The sequence below is a fragment of the Thamnophis sirtalis genome, unplaced genomic scaffold (assembly GCF_051295495.1).
Source record: "Thamnophis sirtalis isolate CommonGarterSnake01/CBP01778 unplaced genomic scaffold, rThaSir2_p1.2 scaffold_12, whole genome shotgun sequence".
NCBI lineage: Eukaryota > Metazoa > Chordata > Lepidosauria > Squamata > Natricidae > Thamnophis > Thamnophis sirtalis.
Genome location: NW_028261392.1, coordinates 63,356,918 through 63,377,491, shown reverse-complemented (window position 1 = coordinate 63,377,491; position 20,574 = coordinate 63,356,918). Strand labels below are relative to the sequence as shown.

Below are 20,574 nucleotides of genomic sequence, written 5' to 3'. Positions count from 1 at the left end.
GTATCTTTCTCAAGCCCTCATATTCCTCTTTCCCCAGGGCAGGCTGTGTACAACTAATGCAGTCCGTCCAGTAGCAGCCAAATTCTTTCCATCATTTATTATTTTTGCGTTGTCTAGACAAGTTAAGTAATTGCTGCTCGGGGAATCACTTATTATTACACAAACCTTTCATGCATTTTCACATTTTATAGTTACAATACACATGAAATAAAAGCAGTGTATCCAAGTGTTTTGTGTAACCGATGCGTTGATTAATAGTACAGGAATCTGCAATGAAGTTGATTGGATTAATAGAAGCAACTACTGAAATCCGTGGCTGGTTATTCAGTATTGACATAAACCTATAGTAACTGCTTTTAACTGCACACATTTTACTCCTGCATTAGAAGACACTGAATTTCGCTGCTATTTATTCTAAAGCCGGGAGGGGAAAAAAATCCTGAGATTTGTCTTCATTATCTTCGGCCTGGATAAACTTCAATGGAAAAGTTGAACTATATACTAAAATATGCTTAATCAGAAAAGAGACTCCTGTTCCAAACACCTGAAGTTTTGTTGGAGGAAAGGATCATGCAGAAACCTAGATTTAAATTCAAATAGCTGAACTATGGTGACCAAAGGAATGATCAAATTTTCCACCTCCCCCTAGTGCATTTAACCAACATTTCAGTTTTGAGGGTAGAAGTTACCATAAGGTGAACAGATATTTCCACCCACTTATTGGGGGAGGGGGCAGTGCGTCTTATGGAGCAAAAAATATGATAATTTGTACTTGCTGATGTCAGAGAATAATTTTCAGTTTTTCTTATGGAGAACAGTAGTTTTGTTACCTAAGGTAACACCTCTATCAAGGATGAAGATAAAATGTTCTCTGACTTTTTTAAAAAAAATCTTCATTTTGGTTAAAGACCAAAAAAATCATGAAAAGAAAAGCAGAAGGGAAAATTGCAGTTGTTGAACCATTATCAGGTATAAGATGAAATATCAGACCTATGAAAAAACCCCATAACCTTCTATATGCCATTATGTCAGGGCATGATAAACAATAGTTCTTATATTCCCATAAAAGCCCTTGGATCAGACTAGCTTACTATTCTAGAGATTTCATGGTTTTTCAAACTTTTTTAGAGTGCCGAATCTGCTTTAAAAAATCTGTAATACCTGATCAAGAGTTCTAAATGTCATTTAAGAAGCCCTTTTAGAAGAAGAGCAAGCAGTGCTGGTGTGGGGCTGAGTTAAACAAGTCATCAGCTTAGAATCATTATGTTCCTACAAATGATCTAAGTCCCAACCCCTCTTGAATTCTGTTGAGTCTTATTTAGCATCAATTTAGAGCTGATCCTTGGTTGAAAAGGTTGAAAAGAGTTTTCTTTCCCCTCAGTCCCGAGGAACTCATTTAAATCCTTCTTCAACCTAGTCTGGAAAAAAAAGACATTCATGGTGCCTAAGAATTGTATCCATACCTACCTACAAACTCTCTGTATTGTCTTGGCCTTGGGACTTGCCTCTACTGAAAATGGACACTGTCCCAAAAGGAAGGGGTTTTTTTAGGGTTAAGGTTTTACATTCCAATAAAACCAATCAGTCAGTGAAAGTATAATAGCTGAGCATTAGGAACTTGTTATAAAATGGAAACTTGCTTAGCCAAAGATAAGTCCCAAATGGATTCTCACCTTTTAAATGATTCCATAGTCACAGTTGTACATTTTAGATAATTTCTGTGTCTCTTTGCATTTCAGGATGACCCACGAGCAACTATATCGCAGCTCAAGTACAATAATGTATAAATTATTTTTCTTTTGTTCCTCTTACCTTTTCAATTTTCTCATCCAGCATTCGGAAGAATTCTTGTTGGCTTTCAGAAATGTGCATGCTGAAAACAGAAAGAATCATTTCAAAGGGATTTTCAAGTGATGTACGTTAGCGGGACAGTTAAGTCTTCCTATGGCAATCGCTAACCTGCCACTTTCAGAAGAAGAGAAGTCATCAACCCCCGTTGAGCAAAAGACTCGGAAGAAGGAAATTTGTTTTAGTGGGGATGCCTTTGCATATTTCAGCACATGCAACAAGGTCTAATCAGATTATGGAAACAGATCATGTATCTCATCTCACATATATGACAACAGAGGGAATGATTCCCAATGGAAAAATTTCCAATATTTGAATTACAGGAGATTAGAGGAAGTCTACTATCTTGACCTGCTTTTTAGAAAACAATCAGGAGAGTCATAATTTTAATGAATCAAGAGCTGGGAACTATGAATTTAATTTAGGATAGCCTCCCCCAATTCAGAATAATTTAGTTATTTAAAAAAGTCTCTGTTGAAAACAAAGATTTCTCAAAGACACAGAACCAACTGCATGCTTGGGAGAGCAAAGTTGGCACAATTTACTTTTACCCTCAAAAGTCCTTTTATAGAGTTGGACATAGCACAATAATTCTTTACATTGAATTCATCTGAAGCCTCTAATTTATACTCTAACATATACTGACATTTTTTTTTTGCCACCACCCACAAAATCAAATAATCTGCTTCCAGTAACAACCCAGTGCTAAGATGCCAAATTGGGCAGACTTCATTTAATTTAATTTAATTTAATTTAATTTAATTTTATTTGTCTTGTATGCCGCCCACTCCCGGAGGACTCCGGGCGGCTCACAACAGACAAGGGGAGGGGGGATAAATAGACAAAGACAACACTTTAAAAAAGACGCAACATTCACTTCAGTTCTCAGAAGCAGGAAGGGCTGGAAATATAGTTTTGATAATACTATAGTACAGAACTGCAATACTATTAAAGCGTGGCAGTGCATTTGCAAAGTTCAGGACCCAAGACATCATAAAAATATACAGAATAAGGTCAGATAATTTCACTGTACAAAGCCAGGATACACAGAGGATTCAAAGGCTATGTTTTGAGCATCCACTGCTGAATTTTAGGATGTATTTTTTTTAAAAAAAAAACAGAGTCTGGCGTTTTTGCTTCTGGGAAAAATGAACTCAGATCAAAATATTCGGATACAGATTCCAGAGGACCACTCAGAAAGTAGAAGTGACCTACTTGAGATTTGCTTGTGTTTTGTTAGGTTTTTTTGCTTGTATTATTTCTTATGGTTCCACCACAAAACCGCGGAGTACAAAATCGCGCTCGACGAAAGCGTGCATTTGACGTCATCACAGCGCGACAAAAACATCGCGCTGTGATCGAAAAATGTAAAAATAAAGCGAAAACCTTACCCTAACCCCCCCAAACCTAACCCTAAACCTAACCCTAAATCTAACCCTAAACCTAACCGTTAACGTAACGCTAAACCTAACGCTAACCCTTAACCTAACGCTAAACGTAACACTAACGCTCTAACCCTAACCCTTAACCTAACCCTAACCCTAACCCTAACCCTAACCCTAACCCTTACCTTTATGTGAATCGGCTTGCTTTAATTTTAATTCAATTTTTAATTTTTTTCGTCGCGCTGTGATGATGTCACATGCGCGCTTTCGCCGATCGCGATTTTGTCCTCCGCGGTTTTGACGGGTCACGATTTCTTATGACTCAGTGGCTTCCATTTTTTACTACAATTCTATCGGCAATATATTGGTGAATCGCGATTTCTAATGGAAATACCCTGATGTATATAGTCCTTTTCCTAAAGGCATCTTCTGTTGATATATAAGCATTCAGAATGAGATTATATACCGTGAAACAGAAAATGGAGAAACCAAGATTTTTAACGCCAGGCAACAACATGTCAAACACACTGGAAATCGAGCTTCCTCTTTTTTAAAAAAAGGGAATTACATATTAAAAAAACAAGACAAACAACTCTGTAGAAAAGGATAAATGCTTTTAAAAGCATAGGGAGAAAAACCGTATATGTGATGCCAATGCCAAATTTGCTTGCCTATTTTAGTTATTTTTTTTTAATCAAAAGTTCTCAAAAGTAATAACGGCAGATTTCAGAATTTTATCCAATGGTAGGGCAGAAGACGTTTCAAAAACAAAAGATAAGACTTCCTTTTCAAGATTATCCAGGAAGAAAGATGGTTGATTATAGAAGTTAAACCAACTTCAGCTTCCTTCCTACAAATTTAATGTCTTATCGGTCATCATCTCTGTAGAGCAGTGGTTCCCAAACTTGGCAACTTTAAGACTTGTGGACTTCAACTCCCAGAATTCTCCAGGCAAGTTTGGGAACCACTGGTGTAGAGAATAGTTAGTGAAAAGGATGGTCACGGGGAGCAGGAAAGTGAAGAAATATGAAACACCGAGGAAGAGGCACCCTCAACAATGATCACAAAGAGGAGAGGCTGCTACATTCTAAATGCATCCATAAGGATTAAGCTCGGCAGTATTTTGAATTAGTTCTGAGGTCATCTTTTTCAAGAAGCAGACATGTTTTAGGAGCATAATAAGTTAGGTAACCAATTCAGTCATGCAGATGTATGCCCCAGCTTCTCCCCTTGTATGTCTGATGAAGCCACATACAAAGTAATGGAGAAATGATTACACTGCGCCATTTATAAAAGGTGATGTGGCAGTTTCATAGCAGCTGATGCCCTGTTTGACATACCAAGCGTGAGAGATGCAGACAGAATGCTGATGAGACAGCTTGCTCATCCTCCGTTGTTATTTGAGGCAACATCAACCTAGCATTTGAAAATTCAGAACTGCTGCTGAGCTCTCTAGAACAGTGTTTCTCAACCTTGTCAACTTGAAGATGTCCGGACTTCAACTCCCAGAATTCATAGGGCTTTCAGCCCTCTCTAAGTGGTTTACAGAGTCAGCATATCGCCCCCACAGTCTGGGTCCTCATTTCACCCACCTCGGAAGGATGGAAGGCTGAGTCAACCTTGAGCCAGTGAGATTAGAACCGCTGAACCGCAGATAACAATAGCAATAGCAGTTAGACTTATATACCGCTTCATAGGGCTTTCAGCCCTCTCTAAGCGGTTTACAGAGTCAGCATATCGCCCACAGTCTGGGTCCTCATTTCACCCACCTTGGAAGGATGGAAGGCTGAATCAACCTTGAGCCGGTGAGATTAGAACCGCCGAACTGCAGATAACAGTCAGTTGAAGTGGCCTGCAGTACTGCACCCTAACCACTGCGCCACCTCGGCTCATACGGCAGCACCTCAAATATTGTAATGCTAATATCATGTCATCCCTAGTTCTTCTTTTTCACTAGACTAGACATACCCAATTCCTGCAACTGTTCTTCATATGTTTAGCCTTCAGCTCCCCCTCAACCAATCATCTTTGCTACTCTTCTCTGCAGTCTTTCCAGAGTCTCCACATCATCAGAGCTGAGGTGGCGCAGTGGTTAAATGCAGCACTGCAGGCTACTTCAGCTGACTGCAGTTCTGCAGTTCGGCTGTTCAAATCTCACTGGCTCAAGGTTGACTCAGCCTTCCATCCTTCCGAGGTGGGTAAAATGAGGACCCAGATTGTTGTTGGGGGCGATATGCAAACCGCTTAGAGAGGGCTGAAAGCCCTATGAAGCGGTATATAAGTCTAACTCCTATTGCTATTTTTATATTGTGGTGACCAAAATTGGACGCAGTATTCCAAGTGCGGTCTTGCCAAGGCATTATAAAGTGGTAGTATCACTTCTCATGATCTTGATTCTATTACATTCAGAATAATCTTCTCTTTGGGTAAGTACAGTTGTCCCCAATCCACAGAGACCACCCCCCCCCCCCCAATTTATATCTATTTTGTAGCATAGCTTCAGTTCGACAATTACGGGTGTCAAATATTTTTGCTTTATTTTTGTATTTAACATTTTATAAAGGTGGCCACTATAAATTATAGCTTGAGAGTAAAACAAAATAATCATTTTTAAGGAGCAGCAAAAAGCCAGTCATATAAAATAAACTGATTAAATTGAGAGACCGCCTCCTGCCAATTACCTCCCTGCGACCAATTAGATCCCACAGATTAGGCCTCCTCTGAATACCATCCGCTAGCCAATGTCGACTGTCGACCCCCCGGGGGAGGGCCTTCTCTGTGGCTGCTCTGGCCCTCTGGAACGATCTCCCCGTGGATATTCGGCTCCTCACCACCCTTCAGGCTTTCCGCAAAGCCCTTAAGACCTGGCTGTTCCGGCAGGCCTGGGGATGATGCGTTCCCAGTCCCACTTGAATTGTTGCGACAGTTGCCTTGTTTTTAACTTGTTTTTGTCTTTATTTTGTTGCTTGTATCCTCACCCCACCTTTGTTTGTTAGCCGCCCTGAGTCCCTCGGGAATAGGGCGGCATACAAGTGGAATAAACATTTCCAAACATTTCAATAATGAAGAATATGAAAAATATCTTAGTTTGGGGAAAGGGGCAAAGGAATGGAAATTAAATGCAACAAAATGAAATTGGACTTACTTTGCTCTAGGTTGATGTACTAATCCTGGCAGTTCTTTATTAGCCTTAAGTTTTACATGTGAACTGGCACTTTTTTCCTGGGGAAAAAAAAAACAGATACATATTCACAAGTTGATGAGGTTTTTTTTTTTTAATGTTAGGGAATATTTCCCATCACAGTCAACTGACTAATGAAGAATTCACGTATAAATAGGAGAGTTTAAAAATGAAAAGGCAGTCAAGTTTTACAATGATAATCTACGACGAAACAGTCACACATCAACCTCCTATTTGAACACGCAATTCAAAGTGTTGTGTTAAGCCAATTCCTTTTTCGTAGCATTTGAATTATCCAAACGATCCAAAACGACACAGAAGCTTGAATAATGCAGTGATTCCTCATGAAAAACAAAAGCACAATATTTAATAAAACAGACCTAGGGTATCTGGGAGCCATAAACTCTTATTTCCATAATCTGTTTTTTTTTAAATATCAAAACACACCTATACTCAGTCTCCGGATACTCTTCAAGGTGCTAGTCGTAACTTATAAAGCCCTTCATGGTATTGGATCTGGGTACTTGAGAGACCGCCTGCTGCCAATTACCTCCCACAGACCCATTAGATCTCACAGGGTTGGCCTCCTCCGGGTTCCGTCTACCAGCCAATGCCACCTGGCTATTACCCGGGGGAGGGCCTTCTCTGTGGCAGCTCCGGCCCTCTGGAATGAACTCCCCGCAGGGATTCGGACCCTCACCTCTCTCCAGGCCTTCCGAAAAGCCGTCAAAACCTGGCTTTGCCGGCAGGCCTGGGGTTGATGAGTTCCCCTCCCCTCTCGACATGTATGGTTGTGCGACTGTTGCCTATTTTTATTATTTGTATTTCGTTTTTTATGTTCCCCTTTTCCCCCTTTTGAATTGTTCGCCGCCCTGAGTCCTCCCAGAGAAGGGCGGCATACAAATAATAAAATTCTATTCTATTCTATTCTATTCTATTCTACTTTCTGCTGTTACATCCACTCAATGAATCTCATGCTAGAATACTGATTAACCACTCAGTAAGAACCAGATGGACCTGTCATCCATTGTTACTATTTTCCATCCCACAGATCTTTCAGCCCCAAAGCATCTTGACTCTTGATTACCAGGAGGTAGAAGCTGAATGGGGAAGCCATTAATAAATTATTTTGTAGCTGGTGAGATAGTTCTATGGGTAAACTCTCTGTTAATACCTGATATTTCTCAGGGTTGCAGAATCGTATACTGCAGAGAAGAGACCGACAGAGAGATAAGCAACAATGCACGAATGGATTTTCATTCAAAGCTATCTGCCCTTTCCACTCAATTCTTCAGCAGCACAATGTAAAGCCTCGGAATAAAAGATGCCAAAGGCAACCCATCTCTTGTGTCCTTTTGATCCCAGGGCACTTGGGATTGTCATTCCTGGCCAGGCTTTCTTTTGCTTACAAACACGAGAAGCAGACAGAAATCTCAAGTCAACAGAGGTGGGGAGTGAGTGCTAATGAAATTGAACAATAGCAATAGCAGTTAGACTTATATACCGCTTCATAGGGCTTTCAGCCCTCTCTAAGCGGTTTACAGAGTCAGCATATTGCCCCCAACAACAATCCGGGTCCTCATTTCACCCACCTCGGAAGGATGGAAGGCTGAGTCAACCTTGAGCCGGTGAGATTTGAACAACCGAACTGCAGATAACAGTCAGCTGAAGTGGCCTGCAGTACTGCACTCTAAGCACTGCGCCACCTCGGCGCAGGGGCACTATGACAGGAGTCTCTGCAAAACTGGGGTTTTAAAATCAGCATCTAGTTCCACAAGTCGAGAATGCTTGTTTGTTTTTCATTATCTCCTGTGATCCAGCGGTGGGTTTCAAAAATTGTTCGAACCTACTCTGTGGGTGTGGCCTCCTTTGTGGGAGTGGCTTGCCGCCCATGTGACCGGATGGGAGTGGCTTGCCGCCCATGTGACCGGATATGAGGATGCTGACGACACTTGTCAGAACCACCTTAAATTACCTCTCACACACAGCACTGGCATGCATAAGAATAGGATGTAAACTTGTTTTTTAAAAGGCATCTTTGGTTTGCGTTAAAACAACTTCAACACACGCAAGGTTCTGATTGCACCACAAACGCAGTAGGATCCTGATCTGATAGGTTAGGAAAGGCTTAAAATATTTATTGTACCTTTACAAAAGAGATAGAAGAGAATATCAGTGCTACGTTTCTGCATCAGGACACGACAGAGAGATTCAGATCTGGCATTATAACAAACACGATCCCCCACTGGCGTTACTTGACCTGATCAGTTTAATTTTTGTGACATCTCTAAACCATCATTTGAAATATTGGGTATGCTGGGCATGTATACATGAAGTCTACTCCTCTGAGTAGTGAGGGCTTTTCCTCTCTGAAAAGATTTAGTGAACTAACAGAGATTGACAAGGCAGCGTTCTTCTCTCAAGCTATATAAGGACATCTCCTTTCCTGATTTGATTTTTGCAAATTCTTTCTTGGCAGACTCACTGGGATTTCGCCAATTATCTATTGTTCTTACACTATCACAGGAATAACATAATCTCTGGCCAATATTTTCTGGGAATAAAATCATGGAACTTGAGAGTTTTCTTTCTTTTTTAAAAAAAATTTTTTTTTATTTTCAAAACAAACACAACACATAAAATCTTCCTTTTTTACACACTGTAGAAAGTGTATCAGTTGGTTTCAAAAGACTTTTGTGCATCTCTTCCAGTCATCAAGCATAATTCATATTGACTGACGTATTTTAACTCAGATATTTATACATATTACCATCATTATACCTCCATTTGACTACAATTGTTTAATTGTTATCCCTCCTTCCTTCCCTCCTTTCTTTTCTCCTTCTCTCCTTCCTTTCCCCCTTCCTTTCCTCCTTCCTTCCCCGCTTCCTTCTCTCCTACATTCCCTCCTTCCTTCCCTCCTTTCTTCTCCCCTTCTCTCCTACATTCCCTCCTTCCTTCCCTCCTTTCTTCTCTCCTACTCTCCTTCCTTCCCTCCCTCCTTCCCCTTCCCTCCTTCTCTCCTTCCCTCCTTCCTTCCTTCCCTCCTTTCTTTTCTCCTTCTCTCCTTCCTTTCCCCCTTCCTTTCCTCCTTCCTTCCCCCCTTCCTTCTCTCCTACATTCCCTCCTTCCTTCTCTCCTTCTCTCCTTCCTTCCCTCCTTCCTTCCCTCCTTTCTTCTCTCCTTCCTTCCCTCCTTCCTTCCCTCCCTCCTTCCTACCCCCCTTTCTTCTCTTTCATCTCGGAACTTGAGAGTTTTCAAGCAAGTTCTTTTTTCCTTTCTTCCCAGTAAAAGTCTTTTCTTGATACTTTGGTAAAGCACACATAGTGCCTGGAACTTGTCCAGAGGTCACGTAATGTGCAGTATATGCTATAATCTATTTTGAAATCCCCCTGAAAGGGTTTGAAACAAGTGGCTCTTTCAACATATCCGCCTTCGGGCTTCGCTTACAAATCAGCAGAGCTAACCTTTGCTTTTCTTTAACAACCAAAGCATTGGGCAATCTGCTTCCCCCCCCCCCCCCCCCGTCTTCACCAGGCAGCGCGGAAAGGCATTTTTGTCCCCTGGTTAAGATGGCATTGGCTTTTATGCCATGTAGGGGGGATAAATATGCTGCTGCAGAATATATTACATTTCTTCTACACAACATCATCTCCGAGTTACTCTAAAGTAGTCATCTTCCAGTGGTGGGTTTCAAAAATGTTTTCGAACCTACTCTGTGGGTGTGGCCTCCTTTGTGGGAGTGGCTTGCTGGCCATGTGACCTGGTGGGAGTGGCTTGCCGGCCATGTGTTCTCTCTCTCTCTCTCTCTCTCTCCTTCCTTTTGTCTCTCTTTTCCCTTGTTTTCTTTTATCTCTCACTTTTTCTTTCTTTTTTCTTTTTTTATTTCTTTCTTCCTTTCTTTCTCTCTCTCTCTCTCTCTGTGAGTCTGTGTGTGTGTGTGTGTGTGTGTGTGTGTGTGTCAGTGGTGGGTTTCAAAATTTTTTGGAACCTCTTCTGTAGGTGTGAGTGGCTTGCTGGCCATGTGACCTGGTGGGAGTGGCTTGCTGGCCATGTGTTCTTTCTCTCTCTCTTTCTCTCTCTCTCTCTCTCCTTCTTTTTGTCTCTCTGTCCCTTTTTCCTTTTTTTCTTTTATCTCTCTCACTTTTTCTTTCTTTTTTCTTTTTTTATTTATTTCTTTCTTTCTCTTTCTCTCTCTCTGTGAGTCTGTCTGTCTCTCTCTCTCTCTCTCTCTGTGTGTCAATGGTGAGTTTAAAATTTTTTGGAACCTTTTCTGTAGGTGTGGCCTGCTTTCTGGGTCCACTGGTGGAACCTCTTCTAATCGGTTCGGTAGATTTGATAGCAATAGCAGTTAGACTTATATACCGCTTCATAGGGCTTTCAGCCCTCTCTAAGCGGTTTACAGAGTCAGCATATCGCCCCCAACAACAATCTGGGTCCTCATTTCACCCACCTCGGAAGGATGGAAGGCTGAGTCAACCCTGAGCCGGTGAGATTTGAACAGCCGAACTGCAGAACTGCAGTCAGCTGAAGTGGCCTGCAGTGCTGCATTTAACTACTGCACCACCTCAGCTCTAATGAACCGGTTCTACCGAATAGGTGCAAACTGGTAGGAACCCACCTCTGTCATCTTCTCTTTAATTACAATACCATCAAGTGAGATTCATTAAGCAGCTTCCTTTGTGCTTGTGCGCAGATTTTGTCGACCCTTCTCCAGAATGACCGCTGGGAGGTTTTCTCATTCACTAAGGGCATTTATATACGCTGTGATTTTACAGAATGCTTTCTATCATCTTCTCTAGTCCCCTAACCTCTCCTTACCTTTGATCTTTTTCTGGCATTTTTCCAAACAAAGCAATATGCTGTAGTTACCAATTATTTTTATTTTTTCTGAGAAACAATTATGTGGGTCCCAAAGGCAGTCTTAGATGTAAAGATAATGCAGAAGGCCGGTGCTTTCCTTCAACATTTTTTTTTTAAATGAAACAATAAAAAAGTAAGAAAAAAAGCAGGTGTGTGAGAAAAGTGGCTTCCCTGGGTGCCATGTTGGAGAGCCAGTTCTTAAGCCTGGTTATGCCATAGTGGATGAAGGAATAAATGTATAGAAGAATTAAGAAAGAAGATATATTCACTTTGGAGAAGTTCCCTTGTTTTACCTTGAAGTATGCTTTACAATTAAGAAAAATAAACCTGAGATATATTCTAAGAAAACACATTTTATTCAGTGGTGGGTTTCAAAAATTGTTCGAACCTACTCTGTGGGTGTGGCCTCCTTTGTGGGAGTGGCTTGCCACCCATGTGACCGGATGGGAGTGGCTTGCCACCCATGTGACTGGATGGGAGTGGCTTGCCATCCATGTGACCGGATGGGAGTGGCTTGCCGTCCATGTGACCGGATGGGAGTGGCTTGCCGCCCATGTGACCGGATATGAAGACGCCGATGACACTTGTCAGAACCACCTTAAATTACCTCACACACAGCACTGGCATGCATAAGAATAGGATGTAAACTTGTTTTTTATAAGGCATCTTTGGTTTGCGTTAAAACAACTTCAACACACGCAATGTTCTGATTGCACCACAAACGCAGTAGTCATCCTCACCTTTCACAGAGGCACTGAGTTTTATAAACAGGAGCATGATAGTGTAGAATAATCATATCCAAGGACCAGTGGTGGGTTTCAAAAACTTTTGGAACCTCTTCTGTAGGTGTGGCCTGCTTTCCGGGTCCACTGGTGGAACCTCTTCTAACCGGTTCAGTAGATTTGACGAACCGGTTCCACCAAATAGGTGCTAACTGGTAGGAACCCACCTCTGATTTTATTGTAAAATAAATAACAAACAAACTTACTAGCTAATGACCACATTTTGGCAAAGTTCCTAGCCTACCTCCTCGGCAGGCAAACAAAACAGAAAGTAAAGAGTGAACACAAGCGTGGTGAATTTACAGATAAGAGACAGTCTACCGTATATCTCAGAGTATAAGCACAGCTGGCAAAACAAACACATAGTGACATGGCATGTGTGCCGTAGCTTTGCCATCACAGTCCTAGACCATTCTGGATAAATGGCTGTCCAGCCTCTTCTTAAAAACCTCCAGTGATGGAGCATCCATAACTCCTGGAGGCAAGCCAGTCCACCATTTAACCGTTCTATCGACAGGAAATTTCTCTTAATTCTAAGCTGGATGTCAGGCCTGCATTTATATTCCTTTTAGAATTTTGGCCTGCCAAACTTTCTCTTATTTCATTACGCTGTTTCTTTAAGTATAGTCAATGGGAGGGGGGGAATAGACAGGAGTAGGATTGTGGAATGTATTGTTTTCATTCTTTACTAGAAGCCAAGGTCGTCCTTTGTCTCCGTACTTTGACACCTGACCGGAAGCAGCTGGGTGGAGAGGCCAGCATGGAAGAAGAAGATTGGACCATGTGATGGTTTGTGGGTGTGGGGACAAGATCATGAACTTTAAACTTGGTGGAATTCTGATGTTATTTCCAGTATTGGGATTAACACAGATGTGCTAAGATGTCTGCTTTATTAAATTGGAATTTCAAGGATCGTTTTGCCTTTGATTCTGATTTAATTCTACATGATACTTGGAACGCTGACACCAAACCTCTCTTTGGTAAGCTTCCATCTGTTACTTCTTATTGTTCCCTTAGGTGCTTTGGAGAAGAGGTTGACCACTTCTTCCCCGTGACAGACCCCCAAATATTGGAAGACTGCTATCATGTCAACCCTAGTCCTTCTCTTAGTTATGCTAGACATATCCAATTCCCGCAACCCGGCTAACATGATTTTTTAAAAAAGAATAAACCTTGTTGATGATAATTCCCAACAATAATATGTCTAAAATTTAGAGCAAGTATATGTGTTTTGCAAATATCCCTAGCTATTTTTTTTCAGTTTGCAACACACCACTACTGTACGTATTATGTGCTGACAACAGCTCTAAAAAACTATCTGTGCTGGGTGCAATAAATTGTGCAGTATATTAGTATTGGACACAAGAGGCCGAAGATAAAATCTTATTCCAGATAAAGATTATTAGACGGCATTAAGCAAGTTGCAATTTCTCATCCTAATGTACCTTAAAGACTAGGAATTGATACCAATTTGTCTTTTTAAGTAGATTGGAGAAGGTTGGGGGGTTGACAGAAGAAAATGGGTACAGCTAATCACCAAGTTTATCCAGGGAGAAGCAGCCATAATACCATATTGTACTGTTTTTAAAAAGCAACAATTGTCTACAACAAAGACATATCACAATGAGAGGTCCTTGATGCTCTCTGAGCTTTCTTGCAGATGTTTTATTATCCTTACTAGGTAACACCATCAGGACTAGACTAGCACTGATGATGTTACCTAGTTAGGGTAACGAAACGTCTTCAAGAAAACAAGCAAGCTTAGAAAGCATCAAGGAATCTTCATTTCAACCTGAGATGCAAATATTTTCCTTTATTGGTGCCACATATCACAAAGATTAATTCATTCATGAATAGGAGTGGCAAATTTGCCTGAATTTCTATGTCGTGTGTGCACATGCGTGTTTATCAGGGGTGGGTTTCTCTAGGTTCGCACCAGTACGCCAGAACCGGTTCGTGAAATTTAGCGTACCTTTTGGAACCTGTTCAGGAAGGAAGGAAGGAAGGAAGGAAGGAAGGAAGGGGGAGAGATACACACAGGAAAGGAAGAGATACACACAAGAAAGGAAAGAAGGAAGGAATGGAGGGAGAGGGAGAGAAAAGAGAGAGAGACAAAGATAGAAAGAGAAAGAAAAAAGAAAGAAAAAGGAAGTGGGAGAGAGAGAAGAAAGAGGTGGAGAGAGACAAAAGGAAGGAAGGAAGGAAGGAAAGAAAGTGAGTGTGTGTGTGTGTGTGTGAGAGAGAGAGAGAGAGAGAGAAAGAAAGAAAGAAAAAGAAAGAGAACTTACGACCACAATTGAGCCCAAAATTTTGGTTGCTAAGCAAGAGCGTCGTTAAGTGAGTTTCACCACATTTTCCAAGTTGGCCATGCCCGCCCGGTCACACGCCCACCAAGCCATGCCCCCAGTCACATGACCACCGAGCCACTCCCACAAAACAGGCCACACCTACAGAATAGGTTCTAAAATTTTTGAAACCCACCCCTGATGTTTAAGTATGTGCCACGATTATGTGGAATCAGGTCACAGAACCTTAGCAATCACACAGGTAGGCTCTTTCAGTATATATAGAACCAGTGGAAATACCCTGCGGATATTCTTGATTGTCACCCTTCGAAGAACTATTCAATGTCTAGCAACTGCATTTGAGATGGCAGCTTTCAATGGAATTCCATCTGGTTTTCTTTAAAAAAATGTGATACAAATGAAAAAAGTTGGATTTTTAAAAAATGCACAAGAAACTTGATCATGAAGAAAAAGAAAGAAGGAAACTTCTTTCGCAAAGGAGAAAAACAAATGCTGTCGCTTTAAATCGGAACTGAGCATGCCTGGCTGTGGAATTCTGGGAGTTGAAGTCCACAGCCTAAAAAAATTTGAAACCCACCACTGCGTCAGTGCCTCACCAGCCATAAACCTCACTGCACGTCACTCTCAGAAGACATTAGAGTTTGATAAGGTCATCTACTTTGCTACAAGAAAGCCCACCATCCTAGTAACAATTGAAGCAAAGCCAATATTTCTTACTGGTCATTTTAATAAAATTATTTCAAGGGCACATTTTCTGGGCAACAATTCAGAAGTTGCTTACTATTAGATTTTTTCTTTCTTTCTTTCTGAGGTGTTTTTTCTTTTTTCAACTATGACTGATCTATAATCCAATACTAGTCCTCCTTAAGTTTCTAAGAGCACCCAGCATCAGCCAGATAATGCCATCTCTTCTAGGATATCACTTCACTAACCACATCCTCAAACAGCAACCACTTAGTGGGAACACTGTTGTAAGATACCATACATTCAACCAGATTTAGCTACATTGCAACATCGCTGAAACTAAATGAAATGTTTGGACTGAGATGAATGCTTCCTGCAGAAGGGAGCAGTTGTAAAGATAGGCTTACTGATAAAATTGCTAAATTGACTTTTAATGCTGTTGGAAATATTCACGAAAGAGAGGTGTTAGGGTTTAGTCCCACTAGATGACATAAAAGTTCCGTAATAAACCGTGGTACTGAATTTCATAAACTGACTGTTTCATCTGATCTCACTGACAACCTCAACAACTAATGCAAGATTCCTTAAAGCAAATATTTCTGATATCTGCTCTAAATATCTTTCAATGCTGTTTCAAAAAAAAAGGTAAATTCAGATGGAATGATGGTCAAGGGAAGATCAAATGCCACTCGTCAATGATTGAACAGTTTTTTTTTCCTATTAGAATTGTTAAATATTTTACCACACAGAGAAACACACATACCAATATTATTTGTTTGTTCCTCTGTAGCAGTGGTGGGTTTCAAAAATTGTTGGAACCTACTCTGTGGGTGTGGCCTCCTTTGTGGGAGTGGCTTGCCACCCACGTGACTGGATGGGAGTGGCTTGCCGCCCATGTGACCGGATATGAAATTATGAATTAGTACTTGGGTCGGTCCAAGTAGCTATTCAGAAACTCTGGCATTGAAGCATGCAAGTCTTAAAGCTGTCAAGTTACAAGATCCTTGCCAGTGGTGGGTTTCAAAAATTTTTGGGACCTCTTCTGTAGGTGTGGCCTGCTTTCCGGGTCCACTGATGGAACCTCTTCTAACCGGTTCGGTAGATTTGACGAACCGGTTCTACCGAATAGGTGCGAACTGGTAGGAACCCAACTCTGCTCTGTAGGCTGTAACAGTGATCAAAGAAACTACTTACTAAATGTCTTTTTGCTGCCATTTGTGTAGCTTTATCATATGCAAGAATATTAGGAAATAATACTAACTGGATAGCCAGATGCTATTAGCAGAGAAACATCACTATGATTAATTGCTTCCTAATAATTTTACTTTTTTTAAAAAAATGTATCATGTCACTCTGAATAATTCTTTCTCTAGAACTACCTTGGAATTTTCTCTGCTCTGCTAATTTTACACAATGGACCCAGTCATTCTTAATAACATTATCTGAACGAACCACATCAACTTCCCTAGTTTTCTACAACATTAAAATTAAAATTTCCTTAATATTAGAGAAAGCTCTTCCTTAAATTGTCAGGTTTTAAATGATATTATAGGAGACTCCAAGTATATGACATATCTTTCCAGCCTTTGTTATGCTACCTGAAGAGTTACAGAAGTTTGAAGAACAATCCATATGGAAGGGACCAAAGTGAGACAAATTTTTATATTGTGAAAACCATCTGACATTATTCATGAGGAATTCACGTGCAATGCATTCCTAGGTTTTCTTTATTGTACCCAAAACTAATACTAGGAAAATCTAAAAAAAAAATGCTGCTCACTTCCCACAGATCTTTTCCTTATAACCCAACAATTGTACAATACTAGATACATTTTAGATAGCAGATAGTTTGGATCACAATGCCAATATTTAACCCAATACATCAGTCTTAGTTGTATTCTTACTAGTCTTTTCAAAAGAGTTGAGATCTGTCAAACATCTTTTATAAATATTTCAAATAATACAATTATTGCTAATAACGTATGCATAAGCTATGATGGATTCTTCAAACGAGCATTACACTAGGGGATGCTTAGCCACAGAGAGAACAAAGGTTTGTTTAGGGACATACAGATAATTCTGTTTACATTTTATTTATAAAGGTGAGCTATTGGTTAGTTGCAAAGATATGCAATGCTAAGTCAGATCTCTCAAGTCTGGAGACTAAGTTGGTATCTCCTGCCCAGAGGTGGGTTCCTACCAGTTTGCACCAGTTCGGTAGAACTGGTTCGTCAAATCTACCGAACCGGTTAGAAGAGGTTCCACCAGAAAGCAGGCCACACCTACAGAAGAGGTTCCAAAAAATTTTGAAACCCAACACTGACACACACACACACACACACACACACACACAGACAGACACACAAACACAGACATAGACTCACACAGAGAGAGAAAGAGAAAGGAAGAAAAAAATAAAGAAAAAAAGAAAAAAGAAAAAGTGAGAGAGAGATGAAAGAAAAAAAAGAAAAAGGGACAGAGAGACAAAAGCAAGGAAAGTGATAGATAGATAGATAGATAGATAGATAGATAGATAGATAGGTAGGTAGGTAGGTAGGTAGGTAGGTAGGTAGGTAGGTAGGTAGGTAGGTAGGTAGGTAGGTAGGTGGTAGGTAAATAGATAGAGATAGAGATAGAGAGAGAGAGATAGAGAGATAGAGAGAGAGAGAGAGAGAGAGAGAGAACGAGAACACATGGCCGGCAAGTCACTCCCACCAGGTCACATGGCCAGCAAGCCACTCCCACAAAGGAGGCCACACCCACAGAGTAGGTTCGAAAATTTTTTGAAACCCACCACTGCTCCTGCCCAAAAATCTCATGTTACTATGTTGAACTCTTTCATTCACATGGAATAGAAAAATTATTCACAAATGCCAGTTTTATAGTCCTTTTCTTTGCAATTTTGTTCTTACACAAAAACCAGTGATAACAGGATGGTCTAAATATAAATCTGGGCTCCTGTTAGATTCCTTTCCTACTTCATTCTCTTGGTGTTTACATGAACAATTATTTTGTTCTAGCAATTAAGCTGTCATTCTGCCAGAACAATATTTGTGTTATACGGGGCCATATCCTTCATTTCCTACAATCACAGGCAGCTCAAAACAACTGGAGAGTATTGATTACATTATAAACCTACAACAAAGCGGTGTTTAGAGACTTATGAGAATACATTCAGGTTATCCCATGGTGCTTAGTACCAGAATTGCACATAATTTCCCGAATTGGCAGACCCAGCACACCAGAGGTGGGTTCCTACCAGTTCGCACCTATTCGGTAGAACCGGTTCGTCAAATCTGCCAAACCGGTTAGAAGAGGTTCCACCAGTGGACTCGGAAAGCAGGCCACACCTACAGAAGAGGTTCCAAAAGATTTTGAAACCCACCACTGGTCCTTGGATATGATTATTCTACACTATCATGCTCCTATTTATAAAACTCAGTGCCTCTGTGAAAGGTAAGGATGACTACTGCGTTTGTGGTGCAATCAGAACATTGCGTGTGTTGAAGTTGTTTTAACGCAAACCAAAGATGCCTTTTAAAAACAAGTTTGCATCCTATTCTTATGCATGCCAGTGCTGCGTGCGAGGTAATTTAAGGTGGTTCTGACAAGTGTCGTCGGCATCTTCATATCCGGTCACATGGGCGGCAAGCCACTCCCATCCGGTCACATGGGTGGCAAGCCACTCCCACAAAGGAGGCCACACCCACAGAGTAGGTTCGAACAATTTTTGAAACCCACCACTGCAGCACAGAGATGCCCAGGATCATTAAGCAGAGCCAAGCCTAATGTCCTTTTGTCAACAAAGCCACTGAAAAAGCACATCACTCTAGAAAAAAAAGAGATCATTATTAGTTTTCTACGCAATCATTCTAGGGAATTATTATTTTATAGTATGATCGGCGTCGTGTCGACGCCTGTATACACAACCATGACACGAGTTGATAGACCTTGGCAGAGTTCCATCATTGATGTGCATTTTGCCCTGGGCCCTTAGAAAATACGCTTCACAATTTGCTGTTACTGTGACTTTTTATTTAAAGAAAAAAGAAAGGATATCCCATAACTGATGCGCTTCAGGCAAAAACGAAGCCTCTTCGTTTTTCAGTAGTAGGTTTTGTACAGCTATTGCCAGGAGGATCTCAGTCCACCAACACAAAAAGCACTTTAAAATATCCTTTATGGTTGTGCTTTATACTTTGGAGAACAAACAATTGTCCAGAGCTCCCTTCCTTTTGCACCAGACTAAGGGTCCTATTACCAGCCGAACAAAGAACTGCTTATAGGTTTCAAAAACAGGAAACAGATTGGTAATCTTTGTGAGACTGAAGGCGCGTGCCTCTTTGACGCACCTAAAATATCAGAATGCCTGAAAGGGAAACCACTGCAAAAATAGAACGTGTCTGAATCAAAATTCAGGAAAAAAACTCTAGAATATCATTTCCCCCCTCTCTGCTTTTAAAAGGGTTACCTTTGGCGGAGACAAGAAAATGTTATCGAAGATTTATCAATTTTTGACCTGCCAAGATGCTAATGAAGAGATGGACAAAAGCCTTCTAATAGCATGGGAGAGAAACTTTGGCTATGAGATTGAAATGGGCAAATGGTGGGATCTATGGAGTAAGACCATTAAACTTACAATATCTACAGCATTGAAAGAAAACATATACAAGATGGTTTATAGGTGGCACTTCCCCCCAACGAGGTTAGCCAAGATGTTCCCTGGGTTATCTCCATTGTGTTGGAAATGTGGAAGAAAGGATGGCACATTCTACCATATTTGGTGGTCCTGTACTGAGCCAAGGTGGCGCAGTGGTTAAATGCAGCACTGCAGGCTACTGCTAGATCAGCAGGTCAGCGGTTCAAATCTCACCGGCTCAGGGTTGACTCAGCCTTCCATCCTTCCGAGGTGGGTAAAATGAGGACCCAGATTGTTGGGGGCAATATGCTGACTCTCTGTAAACCGCTTAGAGAGGCCTGAAAGGCCTATGAAGCGGTATATAAGTCTACTGCTATTGCTATTGCTATTGCTATTACTGAGGCCACGAAATACTGGAGAAGGATTAAAAAATGGCTAAAAGAGGTTACCGGGGCAAGCATGGAATGGAGACCCGAGAACCTTCTACTAAGCATTAAACCAGAAAACATGAGCAATTCAATATGGCATTTGAGCCCTACATATAATTGTGGCCGCAAGAATAACTTATGCACAATTATGGAATTCCACTACCATACCGTCGGAAGATGCTATAATTAAAAAGATCTATGAATGTGCAGAAATGGACAGAATGACGGGTTGGCTGAGGGACAAAGGAGAAACGGAACATTATCTTAGCTGGAACCTATGGTATATGTGGGCGACAAGGAGAACAGCAGGGACTTAAAATGGGGAAAGTTAAAAGTGAACATGGGTATTGTAATAGATTCCTAAATTTTGTAATGAGAAGATGTGGCTTAGAGACCTAACAATGAGGAAGGAAAGAAAAAAGTTGGGCTGTGAATGACTGTCACCGCGGGGTGTGTGG

The 20,574-nt window shown here is 41.0% G+C and overlaps 1 protein-coding gene across 1 annotated transcript in view; it reads right to left on the bottom strand.

Annotated features, from left to right (window-relative positions):
• CUNH1orf21 (chromosome unknown C1orf21 homolog) overlaps positions 1 to 20,574 on the bottom strand; it is a 137,745-nt gene that overhangs the window by 20,027 nt on the left and 97,144 nt on the right. The window contains exons 4-5 of the mRNA XM_087726160.1: positions 6,379 to 6,455; positions 1,813 to 1,873 (exon numbers count right to left, since the gene is read on the bottom strand). Of these exons, the coding sequence (XP_087582286.1) occupies positions 1,813 to 1,873; positions 6,379 to 6,455 (138 nt within the window). The remainder of the gene's footprint in view (positions 1 to 1,812; positions 1,874 to 6,378; positions 6,456 to 20,574) is intronic.